Raw genomic sequence first — 22,235 nt, 5'->3', positions numbered from 1 at the left:
AGCCCCTTATCAGCCGTGACACCTACTCAGCCTTGCTGGTCTTCATTCCTTCATCCGCGAAATGGGGGGATGAACATCCTTGCTCTGCTCTCCTAACTTCTGGGGTTGGGGTGGGGTGGGGAACAGTCATGAGGCCCACAGGAAAAACCCACTAAAATAGTGCTTGGTAGCTGAACAGTTTCATGTATTCCACCCCTTGGAATGATTCTTGAGGCCCTCTGACGTCATACTCTCAGAGGACTCCAGCAGGGAAAGGGAGGATGGGGGGGCCCAGGGGCTTTGCACAGCATGGCCTGCCACTGGCTCTTAGCAGTGAAGCCCAGGTAAGGTACCTTTTAACGGTAGCCCTGGGCATCCCTCAGCTCTAGCAGGAGCCAGGGTTATAGCAGGAAGGATGCCAGCATCTGAACTTCAAGCTGAAAGGAGGTCAGAGACCAGCTGGCTCTGTGACTCACACACAAGGGCCCAAGGTTCGAGAAAGAGTGAGATTTGTATAGCTCAAAGAAAACTTAAACGACTACAGTTTTATTAGTAATATTTAAAGGAAGGCCAGAGACTGTTGTATTTATTGAAACACCCATCTCGTCTTGCCAGGTTGCTTCACAGAATGGCCAACCCGCCTGTTCCATGTCCTATGTCAAGTAGGCAACAGCAGAATGGGACCCAGAAAACAGGCTCTAAGCTCTTTCACCCAGATCCCGTCTCCAAAGCCAGCACAGCTAGGCAAGAATCAGGTCAGGAATCTGATTGGAATCGCAGCTGCCCCACCAGGATGCCCTTCATTCTGACTTGGGGCGTAGCCAACCCATCCTCCTACAGAGGTCTAGGTCCAAACTTGGATTCTGATCCATTTCCTCTGTTAAGACAGAAGACAGGATTTAGCAAATGCTGCGCCTCACAGAGGCAGCCCCACAACGCCCCAGGGAACCAGGAGTACCTGACTGCCAATGGGGACCTGCAGAGCCAAGGGTATACCAAATATATTGTAAACACAAAAACACTCCTGTTGTGGTTCTGAAATATATCTGCAAATTCTTTGTCATGCCTCCTTAAATGCCAGTAGCTCCCCAGTCACTGTGACCACCAAACCCATTTCCAAATAGCCCCTAGGGCTCGAGGAGATTCCCCTCAGGCAGCCCTCGCTGTGGAAGGGGAGGCTCATCTGACCGCTGAGGCTGTGTGAGAATGCTCCCTGCTCCCATCACCTGCCTAGATGAACAGCTCAGGGGGGCCACGGAGCACAGGGGGAGTGCTAGCTACTTTCTCCTAGCAGCCAAGGAGTCAGAAGGCTGACACTGGAGAACAGTGACAAGGTCGAACTTCAGTATTTACGTCTTATAAGTAGCAAGCACTTTCTACATCCAAGGGATGAAACCACCATCGCCTACTACCTTTGTCCTCAGACGCTGACCAACTGGGGCACTGACTTATCTGCCCTGCCCTCCACTTTCTCCTTAGGTATATGTTTGTGTAAAGTGAGTTATCCTAGAAGAGGAGGGGGGAGGCCCCAAAGAAAAGGATGTGACTGGAGAGAAGAGGCAGGTCTTATAATCTTAAATCTTTCCTTTTCAAAACAGTACTAGAAGTACTAGACAGTGCAATTAGACAAGAAAAAAGGCATCCAAATTGGAAAGGAAGAAGTAAAAAGATCTCTGCAGGTGACATGATCTTATATGTCATGTCTAAAGATTACACACACACACATACACACATGCGCATGCAAAACTGTTAGAATTAATAAACAATTCAGCAAAGTTGCAGGACACAAACATCAGTTACATTTCTATATACTAACAATGAACAACCAGTAAAGGAAATTAAGAAAACAATTCCATTTACAATAGCATCATAAAGAATAAAATACTTAGGAATAAACCTAACCAAGGAGGTGAAAGAGTAGTACACTGAAAATTACAAAACAGTGCAAAATTAAAGACGACACACATAAATAGAATGTTCATGAACTAGAAGACTTAAGAAGATGTCAATAGTACTCAACCTACAAATTCAATGTAATCCTTATTAAAATGCCAATGACATTTTTGCCAAAATAGAAAAATCCATCCTAAAATTAACATGGAAACTCAAAGGATCCCAAATAGCCAAAACAATCTTCAGAAAGAAACTAACAAAGCTGGAGGCCTCACACATCCTGATTTCAAAACATATTACAAAGCTACAGTAACCAAAACACTGATACTGGCATAAACACAGATCAATAGGCCAATGGAATAGAACAGAGGGCCCTGAAATAAACCCTCACCTATTTAGTCAAACGATGTTTGACAAGGATACACCATGGGGAAAGATCAGTCTCTATAACAAATAGTGCTGGGAAACTGACCATCCACTTGTAAAAGAACGCAGCTGAATCCATTACCTTACACCATACACAAAATTAACTCAAAATGATTAAAGACTTAAATGTTTAAGACCTGAAACAATACAACTCCTAGAAGAAAACGTAAGAGAAAAGCTTCACGACATTGGATTTAGCAATGACTTCTCAGATATGACACCAAAAGCACAGACAAAGGGGACTACATCAAACTTAAAAAAACAACAAAGTGCAAAGGCAACCTACAGAAAAACTGAAAATATTTGCAAATTATATATCTGAGGAGGGGTTAATACGCAGAATACAGAGAACTCCTAAAACTCAACAACAAAAACAAACAACCTAATTCTAAAATGGGCAAAGGATGAATAAATATTTCCCTGAAGAAGACATACAAATGGCCAACAAGAATATGAAAAGATGATCAACATCACTAATCACAGGGAAAAGCAAATAAAAACCACAATCAGATATTACCCCAGGCCCTTTATAATGGCCACTATAAAACAAAACAAAACAAAAAACCCAGAAAATAATAAGTGTTGGTGAGGATACAGAGAAATTGGAATCGTTGGGACATTACTGATAGGATTGCAAAATGGTACGATCAACATGGAAAACATTATGGAGGTTCCTTAAAAAATTAAAACTAGAACTACCATATGATCCAGCAGCTCAATTCTTAGTATGTATCAAAAAGAACTGAAAACAGGATCTCCAAGAGATATTTGCACGTCCATGTTCATTGCAGCAATATTCACAATAGCCAAGAGATGGAAGCAATTTAAATGACTATCACAGATGAATAGATAAAGAAAATGTGATATATTTACACAATGGAATATTATTCAGCCTAAAAAAGAAGGAAATTCTGTCATATGCTACAACATGGATTAACCTTGAGGACATTATACTAAGTGAAATAAGCCAATCACAAAAAAGCAAATACTACATGATTCCACTTCATAAGAGGTATCCAAATAGTCAAACTCCTAAAAATGGAAAATAGAGTGGTGGCTGCCAGGGTCTGGAGGGAGGGGGAAAGGAGTTGTTCAATGGGTATTGAGTTTCAGTTTTGCAAGATGAAAAAGTTCTACAGATGTTGCACAACAAGATGTATATCGTTAACACTACTGCATTGTGCACTTATAAATGGTTACGAGGGGCGGCTGCTTAGCTCAGTTGGTTAGAGCGCGGTGCTCTTAACAAGGTTGCTGGTTCGATCCCCACATGAGCCACTGTGAGCTGCGCCCTCCACAACTAGATTGAAACAACTACTTGACTTGGAGCTGACAGGTCCTGGAAAAACACACTTAAAAAAAAAAATGATTGCAATAGCATATTTTATATTATGGGTTTTTTTAACCACAAAAACCACCCAAAAAACAGCACTACACTTTGTTTCCCTGGATCCAGTCAACAATCCTCTAAGGTCAGTTTTATTACTATCTCCATTTAGAGAAAACAAGATGAAGTCTCTTCATACGCCTCTCCAGGCCAGTTTCCCACTTGTAAAATGAGGGACTTTAAAGTCACATGGATAATAAGAAAACCAAATAAAGAAACTCATGCAGGAACGCTGGACTGTAAATCTGAGGCATCCTAAAGGGAGATCCAACCAACGGCAGATTTGTCAATGGCTCCTCCCTTAGGCTAGCTCAGCACCCACTTGAACCCCCTCAGGAGTTACACTTGCAAAAGCACAAAGCTTATCATTAATGGGCTTCTTTAAAGAATGCTCAAAGGTAACATTTACAGCCTGACATTTTCATTTCATACATTTATTTCAGAACTGAAATCAAGAGTAAGAGCCAACATACCAAAAACTCTACCTAAAAAGTAGGGTCATAGGGGCCGGCCCAGTGGCTCAGGTGGTTGGAGCTCCATGCTCCTAACTCTGAAGGCTGCCGGTTCGATTCCCACATGGACCAGTGGGCTCTCAACCACAAGGTTGCCAGTTTGATTCCTCGAGTCCCACAAGGGATGGTGGGCAACGCCCCCTGCAACTAAGATCGAACACGGCACCTTGAGCTAAGCAGCCGCTGAGCTCCAGGATGGCTCAGTTGGTTGGAGCGTGTCCTCTCAACCACAAGGTTGCCGGTTCAACTCCTGCAAGGGATGGTGGGCTGCGCCCCCTGCAACTAACAACGGCAACTGGACCTGGAGCTGAGCTGCGCCCTCCACAACTAAGATTCAAAGGACAAGAACTTGACTTGGAAAAAGTCCTGGAAGTACACACTGTTCCCCAATAAAGTCTTGTTGTTCCCCTTCCACAATAAAATCTTTACTAAATAAATAGATACAAATAAAAAGTAGGGTTATAGAGTTAACTAAGCTATTGCACACCAAGTACTTAGTAGAGTGCGTGATGCTCAGAAGTGGGGGGAGGGTAGGAGGTGATGAGGATGATGATGATGACAGGACAACCGCAGCAGCAGCTAAGAACCAAGGTCAAGACCAGGCCAGCAAGGGATGCTTCCAGCTCCCCACAGGCCACATGCCAGGCAGCCTGAAAGGCATTCCTGAGGACACAGCTGAAGGCAGGGGGCAGGTGAGACGGGGAGTTAGCACTGTGGCACTCACTGGTGGCCCAGGCTACAGGAGAAAGACAAGAAAAGCTGGTGGGCAAGGAAGTTCAAGTTGAACAGGCAAGAGGATAAAGATGAGAAGGAGCAGATGGCAAAAGAGCTAAGGGTAACGAAGTACCTACGGAAGCTGTGCAATAGCAGAGCGTGAGCACTAAGTTGCCCAGGTTTCAAATAGCAACAGGCTGTGTGACTTGGGGCAAGTCACTTATTCTCCCAAGCTCTGTTTCTTCATCTGTAAAATAAGGTTGATACGAGTACCCACATTCAGCATCTACACAGACTTTTACAACACTGTTTTATGTGTGTCCTATTCATTTTTAGTTTTACAAGTACTATCAGTTTTACATTTAGGTACATGAAATATTCTACTTTAAAATACCCTTTTCTGATCATTTACTTTTATTAATGTTTCTTAAGAGGTAATATATTTACATAGTTCAAAATCCACAAGGAGGTGAGTGGTTAAGATTATCAACAAGCCTCCCAGGCCTCTCAAAATAAACATGTTCACTTGCCTGGAGTCACAGGGTGGTGAGGTCAGCGGGGAGACCCTACAGCACTATCTCCCTGAACCTCAGCCAGGTGCAAAGGGCTGTGACAGTGTCAGTGTTCACACGAGATGGCCGTGAGCACTGAAAAGGTGCCTCCTCCTCGGCAGGTGGGCGCCAGATGGTGCATCTCCACTGCTCCCTGCAGGAGCACTGCTTTCTCATCTTATTTTGGAATCGCGCAGGAGACAGGGCACCTGGCTCAATAAAGCAGTCCTCAGTTTCCGGTTTCTGCCTCTTCTACCGTAAGGCCAGTGACATCACCAGGCAAGGTAATTATTCTCTCTGGGCCCTGGCATCCTAATCTTCAAAACAGACCCACCGCCTGCCTCATTGCCTACCCCCAGGGAGGGCTGTCAGGTAAATCATGTACATGACTACAGCCAGACTCCCTGGCCAAGCTCGGGCCCACCATCAGACAGCAGCCCCCACACCACGGCACACCCCAGAAACGATGGCAGCATGAACATGGGCCATGGGGAGCATACATAAGAAATGCAAACGGTGATGGACAGTGGGACTGGGAGTTGATTAAACACACTCAAGCCCAAATGACCCCAGGACTTCTAAGCTGTCCATTTATTTTCTCCAGGAAGCAACTGAAATCAAAAAGAGTGATTTGCCAAAATCACAATGACAAAACTAGGACAATGAGGTCTCAGGACTCTTAGAAATGAGAAGTAATTCATTTTTAAATATTCAAGTATTATCACAAAATAACTTTTTAAATAAACTTTGATTCTAGGGTAATTTCACAGAAAAGTTCCCATATGCCCGTTTCCCCTGTTGTTAATCTTACACTACCATGTCACATTTGTCACAACTAGAAAACCAACATTGGTACACTGCTATGAGCGGAATTCCAGACTATTCAAATTCCACTAGTTGTTCCACTAATGTCCTTTTCCTGTTCCAAGATTAAACCCAGGACACCACAGTGCAGTTAGTGTTACAAAGCAATTTTTAACACAGGTCATGAGAAGATTTTAAATAAAATATGAGGTGTGATCAAACAATACGGTACGTTTAAATAAAAAAAACTGTTTTTACAGTAAAAGACACACTGCCATTAATCCCCCTCTAAATACTCCCCCTTGCTTCAAACACACTTATCCCATTGTTCTTGCCACTTTCTGAAGCAGTTTTGGAAGTCCTCTTTCGTGAGTGTCTTTAGTTGCACTGTTGTGGCTGCCTCGATGTCCTGAATCGATTCAAAACGGTTTCTTTTCGTGGTCATTTGACTTTGGGGAAGAGCCAGAAGTCACACGGTGCCAGATCTAGTGAATAAGGTGGATGAGGTCACACCATAATGTTTTGGGGGGGTTTGTTTGTTTTTATAAATTTTATTGGGGAGTATTGGGGAACAGTGTGTCTCTCCAGGGCCCGTCAGCTCCAAGTCGTTGTCCTTCAATCTAGTTGTGGAGGGCGCAGCTCAGCTCCAAGTCCAGTCACCGTTTTCAATCTTCAGTTGCAGAGGGCACAGCCCACCATCCCATTTGGGAATTGAACCTGCAACCTTGTTGTTGAGAGCTCGCGCTCTAACCAACTGAGCCATCCGGCTGCCCCCATAATGTTTTTATTTGACAGAAATCGCCATGTACCAGAAGCGATGTGTGACCTGGAGCTTTTCCATTGTGATAAAAAAATACTGTGAAGGCTGCTGCTGAATGCCATCCAACGGAAAGGCAGGGATCTTCAATACGGGAAGCGGTGCATCAAACCTCAGTAACAGTGTGTGACAAGTTTCAACTTGTTTGGTGCAGTCAGTCGGGTGTGAGCTACGGTTAAGAGAAGGTGCATTTTATTTAAAGTGTGCCGTAAATCATCCTCCATCATGACAGCGCTCCATGTCACACATTGCTTTTGGTATATGGCAATTTCTGTCAAATAAAAACATTACGGTGCGTCATCATCCACCTTATTCACCGGATCTGGCACCGTGCGACTTCTGGGTCTTCCCCAAAGTCAAAATGACCATAAACATTTTGAGTTGATTCAGGACACTGAGGCAGCCATGACAATGCAACTGTAATAATGTTTTTTTAACCATTCACCGTATCGTTTGATCATACTTCATAAAACAATTAACAGTATTTACTAATGCCAAAATCTAAAGAATGCAATTGTTACAAATTCTCCTTGGCCTTTCGTTTTACTGATGCTGAGCAATCCTTTACTCAACATGCATAATTCTCTCTTCATACCACAGAAGCAAAATTGGAAAAAATATTTTAAGCAAATGGCAATATATACTAATGAAACGGATATGTTAACACTATTAGTATATACTTTAAAAAATGATTTTTTAATTCACCCAGGAAATATTACAACCGATTTGAAAATGAGATATTTCCTTACCAATTACTGTGATGAAATAGATGTAAATGGAAAACTGACGAAATAAAGATATGGTTAATAGTACATCAATAGAAAACTTCCTAAATTTGATAGCTATGCCATACTAGCACGGTATACCGTGCTAAATATAAACTGAGGGATTTAGAAATGAAGGGTCTACAACTTAGTTTCAGGTAGTTCCACACACAAAAAAAAATAGTGCATGCATACATAGTTATATTTTTATATCGGTGTATAGAGAAAGCACGTGCAACTGGTGAATTTAGGTAAACTGTACACAGCTACTATTCTTGTAACTTTTCTGTAGGTATTAAATGTTTCTAAAGTAAAAAGTTTTTTTTAAAAAAAGACTGATGGGGCAGCTGGTTGGCTCAGTTGGTTAGAGTGCAGTGCTCATAACACCAATGTCACCAGTTCGATTCCCACACGGGCCAGTGAGCTGCGCTCTCCACAACAAGACTGAAAAGAATGATTTGACTTGGAGCTGATGGATCCTGGAAAAACACACTGTTCCCCAATATTCCCCAATTTAAAAAAAAAAAAAAAAAAAAAAAGATTGAAACATCCCCTGCCTCCCTACGAAGGGAGGTGTTTTGAAATCTTAATTCTTTTTGGAATTAAGGCCTCCTCATACAAATAAAAAAAAATGCAGACCATTAGCTCTTTGGGATTTGGTTTCATTTTTGCCTTTAATGTACCTCTCAACTGAATAGTTTTGTTCATGTCAAAGTTCCTCTAAATTATCATTGGTGAAATTATGCCATTTAGATAAATAAGCACACAAATATGAGTTATAGCATAAAGACATGTAAAAACTAGGAGTCCAACCTAGAGTTGTTGCAGATATAGTTTTCGACTCAGACAAATCCATGAGAGTCTGGGAACAGTCCGTTGAAAGTATTGTTTGTGTACTTTATGAGTTAGGTCCCCAGCTTATTGTATTGGCCGTACCATCTCTAACTGTAAGTTTCACTAAATTGCAGCTTATGGTTGATGAAGTTTTGATAAGAGGTCTCTCCCAGAACCAAACCACAGACAAAACAAAGTAAGACAAAGTCTTCATAAAGGAAAAAAAAAAGAATGAAGTCAGGCTTTATTTAGTGACTTACAAAGATCTCCAAAACACTGTCAAATGAAAAAGTCAAGAAATTGTATAAAAAGTGTAATTCCATTTATGTAAAATATATTATGTAAGAGTGTCTTCCCTACTGTCCTGGGCCTTCACTGTGGCTTACCACATTGATCTGCACACACATTCTTCACACCGGAAGACTGTCCCCCTCTTTCAGGAGTGGCCAAAAAACCACTGAGGGCTGCAGCGAAAGCCTGCCTGGGTCCCAAGCAAGCCTCATCCCTATCAGATATTCCCAGTCCTCTTGTTCTGTCTTCTAAGACCACAAACCTTTATATGTCCTCAAACCAGGGACCTTAGGAGGTAGCCAGGGGCACTGGAAAGGCCTCTGCATCAGAAGACCCTGTTAACCTAAGAGCATGGGGGTCCTGGAAGCTCGTGTCTCCTGTCCCTTGTCCAGCACCCCAAGAAGTTCCAAGAAACGCTCTCTACTGTAATCAACTCCTCAAGAAAGACCCCCCGGGAACAAGGCTTCTGCGACAGGGCGGGAGCAGAGGGGTGGGCCTGGAAGCCCTCTTGGTCCAGCATACCCAAGGGGGCTCTTCTCTCCGCTCTGACCTGCTCAACACGGAGCGGTCAACAGCTGAGGGCAGACAGACAAGCTGATGAAACTGATGGTTGGCGACTAGGGATCCAGAAGCCAGAAGGAGCACTGACTAAGGACAACCACCAGTCCAGGCTCACTGAAGCGATGGCCACACTAGGCAGAGAAGAGGGAGAGAAGGCCAAGAGGCAAGTGTGTGCAGCCCTAGTACCACAGCCCTTAAGCAAGGCTTGTATTGTGCAATGGCCTGGGGAAGGACAGGTCACTTCCTCACGAAGGGGCAGTCCGCTTCGCAAGCCTCAGTGCCAGGCAAGTCCATCAGAGAGGCAGCCAGGCACTGGGCTCCAAACTGCACCAACCCCAGGCTGGGCGGCTGGTGAACTTTCGTGAGGATGCACGTTTGTGTGCAGCCCTCACCTGCTCTCACCTCTCCGCCCAGCTACATCTGCAGAAGCAAGCTCCCCTCAGTGTGAGGCCCAGGCCATCTGGCTCTGCAGCACCACCCCCACCGGTCCTCTACAGGCGTTCTGCAGGCAGCCACAAGGCTCTCGTCCTCACCACTACCCGCCCCCCCAAGGGCAGCTGCAAGGCCCGCTGGCTAAGGGAGCTGTTGCTCTTTATGTCAAAATATAAATAGCCATTTGTGCATTTATTCAATAACTGATTTCTGAGTGCCCACTCTGTGCCAGACCAGCCCCAAGGGACACAGCATGAACGTGACAAAGAGCAAAACATGTCAGTATGAACAATCCTAGCGCTGTCCAAAGCACTGCGGCTGTTTTATGGGCTCTCGGCGCGCCACACACACCCCCTCAGTCACTAAAATGGCCAGACTCATTTCGCACTCACTATGTGTCAGACACTGCTCAAAGCCACTGCACTCTGCTGCCTCCCAGGGCTGTGGAGGGGGGGACAGGACAGACTGGACCCTCTCCTGAGAAATATGCCCTGTGCGGCATGCGCGCACATGGAAGCCTGCTTACAGTTTAAAGGGGGGACTCCCTGAAGTCTATTTGTACATAACACTAATAGTTGGCCTTTATGAAGCATTTGCTTTATATCAGACACTTCTTAGAACTTTATACCTACCCACTTTAATTCTCACATCTCTATGACGTAAGTTCTATTACTGTGTCCATGTTATAGATGAGGAAACTGAGACACAGAGAAGTCAGAGTGGACAGGAAAGCAGGACTTGACCCCCGGCAGTACGGCTCTAGCGTCCATATTCTTAAACCACCACATGAGACTTGATCTAACAGCAGCCACTCCTACAGACAGCTCGTTTAAAGGAAGGCCAGACCTCAGCGCTCCTTCCTCCCAGGTGGATGGCCAGAAGCCTCAAGATACCGGGGTCCCTGGCCCGCTGCATTCCCACCGCAGCCCGATGCCACGCCCCCTGCCCTGCCAAGACTGTGGCCCATCTGACAGCAGCAGGACTCTTTTACTAAACATCCCAAGTCAACTGGTAACAAAAATATAGTTGTCACATTAAAAACCACACTGTGATCCCATCCATCCCTCTGGCAAACTGTTGGCCCAAAATTGGGGTCTTGGGATCACCAACCTGCTTGCAGACAGGAAGAAGGGGCTGGTCACCAACTCCTCAGTACCCCAAATACAAAAGCAAGTGTGAAGAGGCAACAATTTAGCAGCACACCAAAGAAAAGTCTCTTGCTATCTACTAGGTCCTAATGTGTCACCAACACATTCCACTTAAGAGTCAAGAATCTACAAGGTGCTTCCCTACGCCAAGGAGAGGGAGAGGCAGAGGTAAGAGGCCACGCACGCAGAAAGGGCCCACACCGAGATCAGCTCCCAGGATGTACGCACACATGCTGTCGCTGTGAGCGAGGCCTGGGAAGCAGGACAAAAACGCTGTGGGCCAGCGAAACAGGAAAGACCCAGCGCAACAGCAGCGAGAAGGTACAGACGCATTGCCTCAGTTTGCACTAGCACATTCCGCATTCCTAAGGCGAGAACCACCAACTGAATGAAATCCTAACTCTGACTAGCTGCCACCTGGGCCAACCGAAGCTTTAACCACAGCCCGTCCTGTGCCCTCAAGCCCACCCTGTGGTGACACAGTGCCTGGCACACAGCAGGTGGTAGTGAGGGCTTGTTACAAGGTGCACACAAGCAATGGGAGGGGGAGCATCACCTTACATCTCCCTGAGGCACCAAGTACCAGGAGCTTCCTGCGCTCTCTGAAGCAACCAGTGTTCAGGGGGGAAGGGTCATGACGGATGCAACTTCCTCTCAAACGGTTCAGAAATAAATTAGGTGCGTGCATACATATCTACGCCCGAGCACACGAATACACAGGGGGGATAAGGCAAATAAAAGAAAATAAAATGCCAACAATAGGTACTCTAGTACAAGATATGCAAGTGTTCTTCGCACTAATTTTATTCTTGCACCTTTTCTGTAAGTTTGAAATCCTTTCCCCAAAAAAGGCTTTATTAAAAGAAAAAAATTCATTATTAGCTAGTAAGGTTGGAAAGTGTTACACTACTTCGCAACTAAAAAGAATGAAACTGTAAAGCCCAAAGCCTGATCTGCCAGCAGGGCAAGCTCTACAATGGTACCTATTGGGTGGTGGCTGTGGAAGGAAAAGCTCCAAACTTAGAAGGCACTTGGGGCTCAACTTTCCAGCGACTTCTGTGAGCTTTGGCCACTTCTGCTTATAAAGTATCCCTGCCTTCCTACTCGCTAACACAGGCGCTGCTCCTGGGGCAAGGCGCTGTGGCCACTTGTCAGCTCACTGAGGAACTATTAGTTCAGCACAGCCAGCAGGCTCCTCCGAGTCCCTAATGGCGAAGGGGAAAGAACTCGGAACTGTGAGCCAGCTCACCCGGGTTTGAATCCTAGCTATGCAGTTCACCAGCTGTGTGACCTTATGCAAGTCCTTTGCCTCTCCCAGCCAGCTTTCTTTTTCCCAAGAAAGACAGCTCCAGTCCTGCTCCTCACCAAGAGGCCTGGAGACGTCAGCGGAGACAGTGCTCACTCAGGGAAGACAAGTGTTTTCTCGGCCATGTATAGTGGGGTCACCCTGGACGGAGCTGTGGCTGAAACCAGGGTATGATTTTCTTTCATAATTGATGCTAGAAAAAATACAGTTTTAGAATCAGCAATCGATGCTGCACCTGTACCGATAAAGGGTCAGTGAAATGACAGCACAGTCAGTGGTCCCTAAATGCCTCTGTTTGTTGACCCTTAGCAGAGGTCCCCACACCCCCGATGGGCATAACACACATCTTCACTGGTCATTATGGCTAACTATAGGAGGAATTTGGAGGAAGGGCTGGTTCTAGCCCCCTGACCAAAATATTCAGATAGAAAAAGGTTCAGCATCTCCACTGGTGAACCACTGGGTCAATCAGAAGAGAGGTAGCCAGCACAGGACTCACACCGCTGGACTAGACGAAGCCCCAGCCAAGAGTGCACGATGGGGGTCAGGCCAGATTTCTAGGATTAAATCTCATCTCAGCCACTTCGCTTGATGAGCTCTCGGTATTTCAATTTCCCCATATGTAAGTGGTGCTAATAACAGTATCTACCTCAACAGGGACCACCTAAGAGTTAACGTAATCAACACATGTGTTACTACTGCTAGAACAGCGCCTGGCATGTAACACATCCTCAGTCAACCAAGATCAGACATGCATTTAAAAGAAACTTTGGCAAAAGGTCAAGTTCAGCACTCTCATGTTGCCCATTGCCCCCATGCTGTAAAAAGCTTCATGCCCTGGCCTGCATCAGAGGGGAGCCGAAAGTGCCTTGGTCCCAGTCCTCAAGGGCTCCACCTGGCAGAAATCAGAGGACATCCTATCCCCCTCACCCGCCTGCCTGCCCGCCGCCCTCCCTCCCTCTCTCCCTCCAGGGAAGCAGGTTCTAACTGGTGCCCTCCTCACACCTAAGTATGGGTCTAAGCCAGGATTCCAACAGAAAGAATGCAGGCTAAGACCAAAGCAACACCCTCTTTGAAAGTGCAGCTAGCAGACCCCTGCCTGAAAGGACACAGAGTACACCCAAGGAGAGCATCTGACCCAGAGTGAGACACGCCCTCGCTGCCCAAAGACAGGGAACCAGGTGAAGTCACACAGGTTTCGTAGGGCGAGTCAAGAAACCATTGGGGGCTGCAAAAAGTTCTGATCTGGACAATCATGGAATTAAAAGGTAACTTTGGGGGCCGGCCCGGTGGCGTAGGCGGTTAGAGCTCCATGCTCCTAACTCCGAAGGCTGCCGGTTCGAGTCCCACATGGGCCAGTGGGCTCTCAATCACAAGGTTGACAGTTCAATTCCTCAAGTCCCGCAAGGGATGGTGGGCTCAGCCCCCTGCAACTAAGATTGAACACGGCACCTTGATCTGAGCTCCCAAATGGCTCAGATGGTTGGAGGTGTCCTCTCAACTACAAGGTTGCCAGTTCGATTCCTCGAATCCCGCAGGGGATGGTGGGCTGCGCCCCCTGCAACCAGCAACGGCAACTGGACCTGGAGCTGAGCTGCGCCCTCCACAACTAAGACTGAAAGGACAACAACTTGACTTGGAAAAAAGTCCTGGAAGTACACACTGTTCCCCAATAAAGTCCTGTTCCCCTTCCCCAATAAAAAAAATCTAAAAAAAAAAAAAAGGTAACTTTGCTCCCTCTGCCAGAACTGCCTTTGTGCCCCCAATTCAGACCTAAACATTATGTCTCCCATGAAACCCTCCCCTGCTTCATAGGTACAAATGGTTAGCCACGTCTGCCATCTGCCTGGGCCCCCACACTCAGTGGACTGATTTACACTTTGTCTCTGCTCCCACATTTAATGGGCACTCCCAGAGGGAGGGGTTTATTCTCTTCATTTGAGCATCCTCGTGATGGGCAGGCAGTGCGCACTCAAAAATGCTTGTTAAATTGCTGCTGGCCATTGGGCAGGATATGTGGACAGAAGGCAAAGGAAAAGGTGTTGAGGACATCGGTTACCTCCATTGTCCAGGAGGGAGATACTGGACCTGGAACCAGAGGCACCCCATGAAAGACGGTTATGATGCATCAGTGATCTGATGTGCAAACCTGGAACCCAGGAGCCAGAACCAGATGACATCTCACCTGTCTACAGGTGTAGACATGTTTTCTCAAGGACTTAATCACAACAACCCACAAATCCATTGGCTCTCGTTCCCAAGAGCCCATACAGTACCCACTTCAACAGGGAGCTCTTTTCCTGGCTTCCATTCTTACCAAGGTTATCCCACAACCTGTCACCTTGCTGCTCAGATAACATTAAAAGCACTGAACCACCAGTGCTACTTGGGGAGCCCACAGAAGCATCACTGGAGAAACTCCAGATTTCGTGTGGCCCCAGGGTTTTCTTGGCCACCAGGTAGGCACTGGGGAGTTGAGAGGTCCAGCGTGTCTGGGGCAGGAGCCCAGCAAGGGCACAGTGGAGGGCCGCACACTGCTTTGTTCCCTGGCCTGCCTCCACCCGCTGAGGCCGGACAGTACTCAACAGAAGATGGCCCTCCGCACTTCTACCTTCATGCGTCCCCACCTGCATTAAAAAGTGTTAAGAATCATACTTTTCAACTGTGTTGTTATAAACATGAACGCGTTTGTATGTGTACATTTTCTCTGACCTACAAATTTGTTTTTACTTTCCTGCTGATTTTATTTTCTTTTACTTTTCTTTCCCGCTGATTGTAAAAGAAATCAAACATTTTCACAGGCTATTAAAATAACTGTGACCCCCCCCCCGCCCCCCCCCCCAGCACTGGGCTTCCTGTGCCTGATAGATAAATCGGCCCTGCATTTGGGGATTTGATTTTCTTGCTGTTCAGAGGAGGGGTACACCAGAAACAGGTAGAGACAAAAACTGTCTGGGACCTTCTAGCTGACATGATCCTGATTCCCCACCACAGGATTTCTTACAAAAACAGGCTACGTGGTAAGTTCCAAAGGCATTTAATCATCACACAGCAGGAGAACTCCAAAGTAGGTGGCACTGTCCAGGCTCCGACGGCGTGACACAGCCGCGAAGCAGCGCGTCAGTCTCTGCCCCAGGAAGCTTGCTCCCTGCTCCTGATGCCCGACAGACTCCTAGTTACCTCCTCGGGGGCGGTCTCTGAGCTGAGCACTTCTCAAGTGCAACACCTCTCTGAGTGACAATAAGGGACAGGCTACCGCTTTCCAGCCGAGGGATTCCCAGGGCTTAGACGCAGGAACCAAGTCCCAGCTGGACGGAAGCAAGGGAAACCAGGTGCCTCCACGAGCTGCTCTCACGACCCCCAGTACCCCAGCCTGACCCCAGCCGCTGGGCCAGCAAGGAGGGCGCGCCCAAGGCGCAGCTCCCGCGCCACAGAATTCCCAGGCCCCAAAAGTTAGGTCGAGCCCCGTACATCACTCTCGTTTCCGTCCACCTCAAAGCTTGCAGTGCTCCACGGACGTGCATCCGAAAGCAACATCCCTCGAGAACAAAGTTCCACGGTGAACGAGGCGCTCGAGCCCAGGTAAATTCACCGCACGGTCCGGGAAGGCCACGGTTCCAGGTTGGGGACGCGGCAGCCAGCAGGCAGCCCTCCGCCCGCGACCTCCCAGGAGGGAGGTCCCAGGCGACCCCAGCCCCGCAAACTGCCCGCCCCGCCCCCGGCAGCCCGCCCCGCCCCGCACCCCAGCGCCGCGCCCCTCGCCCCGCGCACCTGGTCGCAGCGGCTCGGTGACGGTGAGCACAAGCAGGAAGAGCAGCAGGAAGGCACCACTGTCTGCCTTGGGCACCATTTATCCTCCGTTCATCGTCCCCGGGGCGGCCGCGTAACCCCGCGGGGAGGCCGGACAGTGCCGGGCCGAGGGTCGGGGAGCCGGGCCGGGGACAGGCGTGGAAAGGCGACTGAAGAGGGTTCTGACTGGGCCGCAGCTGTGCTGGCCGCCGGCTCGCGCACACTGTCCACTGCAGCTTCAGAATCTGACTCCGGCTCCGCTCAAGATGGCGGCCGTCCTGCTCAGCTCCGCGCCGCCCCGCCTCCTGCCCGCGACGCTGGCGCCAGCCAATGAGCACCGAGGTGGGGGCGGGGCCTGCGCGATCCCAGTGCGTGCGGACCATTGGCCGAGTGGGGGCGGAGCCTGGGTTGTAGTGCCCTAAAGGGGCGAGGCCTAAGGTCGGGATGGTGAGGGGCGGGCCCTACGGGAGGGGGGATGTGTGCCATTGGCTAAACAGAGAGGTGGGGCTCGGGGGCGGAGCCTGAGCGGTAGGGCCTCGGAAAGGCCTAGGATTTGAGGGCCCAGGGCGGGGGTCGGGGTAGAGGGGCACTAGGACCTGGAAGACCAACACCGAAAGCAGCGGGGCTCTGGGTGCCGAGGGAAGGATAGCGGAGGGGCCGAGAGTGGCCCAGGGGCCTGAACTTGAAGGGGCGGGACAGAGAGGGAACTCAGGGGGACGGGGACAAAGGGTTTTTGCACCTTGCACACCTGCAGGACAAGGTCCGGTCCGAGGCCCAAGAATGCGCCCAAAAGTGGTCTTTTTGAGGCCGAACCGCTGCAGAGAAGGGATGAAGAAAACTGAAGGAACCCGCACTATCCTTGAGGTGTTTCTGGGGTCGGGAAAGAGGATCAGCGGTGTAAGAAACAGGCCAGGGTGGCTCCACCTGCACAGACAACTGAGAATGTTTCAAATAGAAGAGGAAATAATCTAAAGGAGTATCATACTAGGAGAGCTGACAGGAAGTGCTGATTCTAGAGAGACTGGAGCAAAGCTGGACTCCGGAGGAAGGGCCCTGCCTACACAATGGGGGTACAGGGGAAGGTCGGCTAGGCACAGCTGGTGCCACAGTAGGCCACATCTGCATGGAGGAAAGCCACTGGGGACAATGCTCCAAGTGCTGACCTTGCACCCGTTATCAGGAACAAGGTGACTGACCATGGGAGGAGACACAGCAGATAGTGTCCTCAGTAGGAGAGAAGAACAAGCTGTCCAGAGGAAGCTGTACCACAGCCTGGCAAAGGGTATCACAGCTGGAAAAGAGAGTGAAAATGAAAGCAGAGAAAAGGGGGAAGGGCCAAGGCTGGTGGGGACCCATCTCCACCTGGCCCACCTCAGCCCCACCGACTCACTCCCCAGGAGCAGTCCTCCCAAGCCCCTTCAAGGCAGGTTCTCCTGAGTGTCCCAGGATTCAAACCTGTGACATTCAAGGTCATCTGAGAGAGAGGCACCTACTCCCTATGGGTGGATATGGCCAAGGTTAAACCCAAGGCTAGGCCAGACCTGCCTGCTCCTGCTTCTCTGGGCGTGGCCTAGAGCAGGTGCTAAATAAAGGGGCAGTCACAGCAGAGGGGCTGCACTGCTGGCAGAAACTGGTCCCTGAGCAATGCTAACATCTCTACTTGCACCATCCTCAGGGAGCATTCTAGGAGCAGCTGCTGGCACTGCAGCCCCAGCCTTCTGCCGTGGGAACCCAGCCAGGGCTGCGGTCTAGGAAGACCCCTCCCCCCCCAGAAGGGAACACACAGCCAAGAGTAGAAATCCCAGCCAGTTGTCCCATGCATGGAGCCACTGTCAGAGAAGCAGGCTGGCAAAGGTTTAAATGAGGAAAGAGAAGTACAGGGAGGTGAAAAGCCCAACCAAACCATGCAGGAGAGGGCAGAGTCTTTACTCCTCCTGATCCACCTTCACCTTTCTCAGCCCGGCTGCGTGGCCCACAGGCCACCTGTGTGGACACCAGCAAGGGCTTCCAGGACTGAAGGAAGGGAAAAGTCAGGGACGTTTCTCCTCAGCAACTTCCCTGTGGGGTCACTGTGACCTCCACCTAGGGTCACTGCCTCTCTCAAGGTGGTCCTACACTACTCTTCCCAGGCTTCTAGGAGTCTGTGGCTACCATTGGGGTTTCCTACACTCTGCTCACACCTTTGTAAATTATGCCTTTATTAAACCCTCCTCAGACTGCCCTAAATGGAGTATGTCTTATTTCTTAATGGGCCCCAGACTCATACAACCACCCACGCTGGATTTCTTGGGATTCCTGGGTTGCAATAATCTGCAGTCCTGGCTCCAGATGTGGAAGCATGGGCAGACTGATGTATCTCCATAGCCCCTTCCTCCCTCAGGTCCCAGCCAAATGGAAGGCCACTCTCTGCAGGCCTTCGGTCGGCTCCAGCCCACTGGCTGGGCTTCCAAGATTCCGAGTCCAAGTGACTCAGGCCAGAGCCTTATTCCCCCAGGGCACCCCTCCTTTATGACTTCACCCACTGAAGTCACCTGGGAGACAATGCCCAATGTTCCAACCTAGAGTATGGGCCTCTAGGCGGCAGGGACAGCAGGCCCGGCCAGCCCAGAGGACTCTCTGTTCACAGTGTAAATGAGGACGCCACTGGCCCATGTCTCGCAGGGATGTAGAGGGCAGCCTCAGAGGCACTGGGTGCTCCTGGCACCATGGATGATGCTGCCGTCCTCAAGCGACGAGGCTACATCATGGGGATAAATTTGGGAGAGGGCTCATACGCAAAAGTCAAATCTGCTTACTCTGAACGACTGAAGTTCAACGTGGCGGTCAAGATTATTGACCGCAAGAAAGCCCCCACGGACTTTTTGGAGAAATTCCTTCCCCGGGAAATTGAGATTTTGGCCATGCTAAACCACCACTCCATTGTCAAGACCTACGAGATCTTTGAGACATCAGACGGCAAGGTCTACATTATCATGGAGCTCGGCGTCCAAGGTGACCTTCTCGAGTTCATCAAAACCCGGGGAGCCCTGCACGAAGACGATGCTCGCAGGAAGTTCCACCAACTCTCCTCGGCCATCAAGTACTGCCATGACCTGGACGTTGTCCATCGAGATCTCAAGTGCGAGAACCTTCTCCTCGACAAGGACTTCAACATCAAGCTGTCTGACTTCGGATTCTCCAAGCGCTGCCTACGGGACGACGGCGGCCGACTAACACTGAGCAAGACCTTCTGTGGGTCAGCGGCATACGCGGCCCCCGAGGTGCTGCAGGGCATCCCCTACCAGCCCAAGGTCTACGACATCTGGAGCCTGGGCGTGATCCTCTACATCATGGTCTGCGGCTCCATGCCCTACGATGACTCGAATGTCAAAAAGATGCTGCGCATCCAGAAGGAGCACCGCGTCAACTTCCCACGCTCCAAGCACCTGACCGGCGAGTGCAAGGACCTCATCTACCGAATGCTACAGCCGGACGTCAACCGGCGGTTACACATCGACGAGATACTCAGCCACTGCTGGGTGCAGCCTAAGGCCCGGGTCCTGTCCTCTACAGCCATCAAGGAGGGGGAGAGCTCCCAGGGCACTGAGCTCTTGGATATCCCTGAGCCTGGCTCTGACAAGAAGTCTGCCACCAAGCTGGAGCCTCAAGAGGAGGCACAGTTGGAGGCAAGGTCTGAGTCAAAATCCGAGGAGGAGACGCTGCAACTGCAGGTGTCCAAGCAGTTGGAGACCACAGGCAAGCAGCTGAGCAGGGAGACAGTGGAAGGGCCCCCCGCACAGCCTCCAGAGACGCAAACCTAGTAGGCCTCTCCCACGGCCCATGGGCCCAGCAGGGAATGAGCCAGAGCTCACAGCTTCGAGCCTGAGCGCCAAAAAAGCCAAGGGACCAGTCAGATAAGGAAAACAGACCCTGATGAGTCACTATTTTCGTGTTTCTTTTCCCTCCCATTGAACTAGGCAACCCCCATTGCTAAAGAAGCAATAAATCACTATATTATTGCAAACCTCAAGGTAAATGTCTTTGACCCGGCTGACTGCAGTCGCCCAGGAGAGATTCCCCCCTCCCCCTCAGCACTTGGGAAAATATATCTCAATGTGCCCAGCCCTGACCATGACCTGACCATGACCTCAGGCCCTAGACCAGAGCAGAGAGCTGAGTGAGGACGATGCTCCTTCAAGAGGGAGGCCATGAGAGCAGTGCTGGGGTGGGGAGGAGACAGAGAAGACAGGAGGATGAAGAGGCTGCCTACAGAGGATTGGGGAGCCCCCACAAGGCTGCCAGTGGGGAGTGACCTGCAGAGGGCATATGGACCAGCCTCTTAGCTTCTCTTGAGCTCCTCACCCTGGTGGGCAACTCAGTTTTTCTGCTCTGTCCACCAGGGGTTCTGCCATGTCCAGCTGGCACCTAGTTCTCAGTGGTGCTCTGAGTCATCCTGCTCTGTGGTCATTTCCCCAGGGAACGCAGCCACACTCCAGCCTGCATGTCCCAAAGCTACTGTGTGGCCTTCACAACCCCCTATTCTCCTCTAGTCCCAGTCTGTCCCCAGGGGTGACGCTCCCTGCCAGAGTGAATAAGCTGACATTGGTGAGTAGGAGACAGGACAGGTGTTCTCACAATGCATGCCGGGCAGCTGCGGCCATCGGTGTCCCTCAGAGGGAGCTGACCTGCATTTAGCATCACTGGCCGCCCTGCACTGTAGAGCCCTGCAAACCGTTTGTCAGGCAGGCCTCACCTCAGCCGTGATGGCCTTTCTCTTCTTCCTCTGCACTCAGCTCTGACAACCTCGTATGCACCTGCAGGGTTAACACACCAAGACAAGAGCCTTCAGACTCACCTCTCCCCCGCCTTCTGCCCAGGTCTTTGTCTTGGGAAGACCCCAACACCCAGCCTCTTGGGAGAAGTGAGACCCAGTGAGTGCCCTGGACTTGCCCTCTGCAACCCTCCCCACATCCAATCCACCACTCTGCCTGGTTTCTCCTCCCATACAGCCACCTTCACACATTCTGTCTCCATGGTCCAGTGTATCATGGCTCAGCCACCACCGAGACCTCCTTCCCTGCCAGCCCGTCACATCTCATAGCACCCAGTCTGGCTCCCACTGCCCCAGAAAGGACCCCAGTGCCTGGACTTTGAGGTCCTCCCAGGTATGGCCTTCTGGCTTCCCAGTCCCCCCCTCACCTCACATCCCACATATACATGCCATGATCATACTTGTGGACGCATCCCTGCAGACCTTGCCCACCTCTCCAGGCTCAGTTAAGGGGCCATGGCCTCCACAAGGCCCTCTGGGGTCCCGAACAGCACTCAGCAGCCAGCCACTGTGAGCTCTGCCAGGACAGGCCAGTGAGTGCCCAGGGGCCGGGCACAGAACAGGCCCTGAGTAACACTGGAGCGGCCACTCAACTTTTTCAGTGAAGACTGAAGGCCCCAGGAAACCAGACTCATTCAGGTTGTTTGGTGGTGTAGCAGAATTGCAAGGTGCGTGGAGCCAGCTGAGATGGTGACGTCCTGAGGAGAGGCTCATACATCTCTTCTCTTCGGTCATCTCTGCCACCTGTTGCAGTCCTTGGGGCAGTGGGCAGTGGCCAGTGTGTGGCAAGAGGCCCTAGGAGTCTCACTGCAGCCCAGACAGGAGGTGAGCCTGGAAGGGAGGGGGTGCAGGAAGGCGCATCAATTGTATGCTTTCCAGGTAGGGAGGCAGCTCTGAGAGGGTAGACACACAGCATGGAGTGGCAGCCCAGCTGACTCCCCCAGTGACCATGTGCCAGCCACTCCTGTGAGCTGCTCAACCCGCTGGGCGCAGCCCTGGATCAGACCCCTTCAGTGACCTCCCCCCCAGGACTTCAGGATCAAGGTCATCTACATGGACGCTGTGGCCCAGTGCTCCCTCCCACCCCACACTCTTACCATACTGTCCTTTCAGGCCACCACGTGCGCTAGCAGCCCTCCTCCTCCTGTGTGTGGCTAACTCAGCCCTTGGCCTTCCCAAGCCTCCCCACGTCTGGCCCCGTTTTGTACTCACAGCTC

The 22,235-nt window shown here is 50.0% G+C and overlaps 2 protein-coding genes across 5 annotated transcripts in view; one reads left to right on the top strand and one right to left on the bottom strand.

Annotated features, from left to right (window-relative positions):
- Positions 1 to 16,487, bottom strand: part of DGCR2 (DiGeorge syndrome critical region gene 2) — a 79,119-nt gene extending 62,632 nt beyond the window's left edge. For 2 of the 4 annotated variants that reach the window (XM_074321681.1, XM_019710130.2), the window contains exon 1: positions 16,191 to 16,487. In XM_074321681.1, the coding sequence (XP_074177782.1) occupies positions 16,191 to 16,269 (79 nt within the window). In that variant the 5' untranslated portion in view covers positions 16,270 to 16,487. The remainder of the gene's footprint in view (positions 1 to 16,190) is intronic. The other 2 variants (XM_074321682.1, XM_019710131.2) reach the window with 1 other exon arrangement.
- TSSK1B (testis specific serine kinase 1B) lies at positions 16,413 to 20,639 on the top strand. Its single transcript, XM_074321683.1, has 2 exons — positions 16,413 to 16,550; positions 16,963 to 20,639. The coding sequence occupies exon 2, from the start codon at positions 18,914 to 18,916 to the stop codon at positions 20,006 to 20,008; it is 1,095 nt and encodes a 364-aa protein (XP_074177784.1). The 5' UTR covers positions 16,413 to 16,550; positions 16,963 to 18,913; the 3' UTR covers positions 20,009 to 20,639.
- The last annotated feature ends 1,596 nt before the right edge of the window (positions 20,640 to 22,235 follow it).

This window comes from Rhinolophus sinicus, linkage group LG16 (assembly GCF_036562045.2).
Source record: "Rhinolophus sinicus isolate RSC01 linkage group LG16, ASM3656204v1, whole genome shotgun sequence".
Taxonomy (NCBI): domain Eukaryota; kingdom Metazoa; phylum Chordata; class Mammalia; order Chiroptera; family Rhinolophidae; genus Rhinolophus; species Rhinolophus sinicus.
This window is presented reverse-complemented; position numbering and strand designations above follow the sequence as displayed.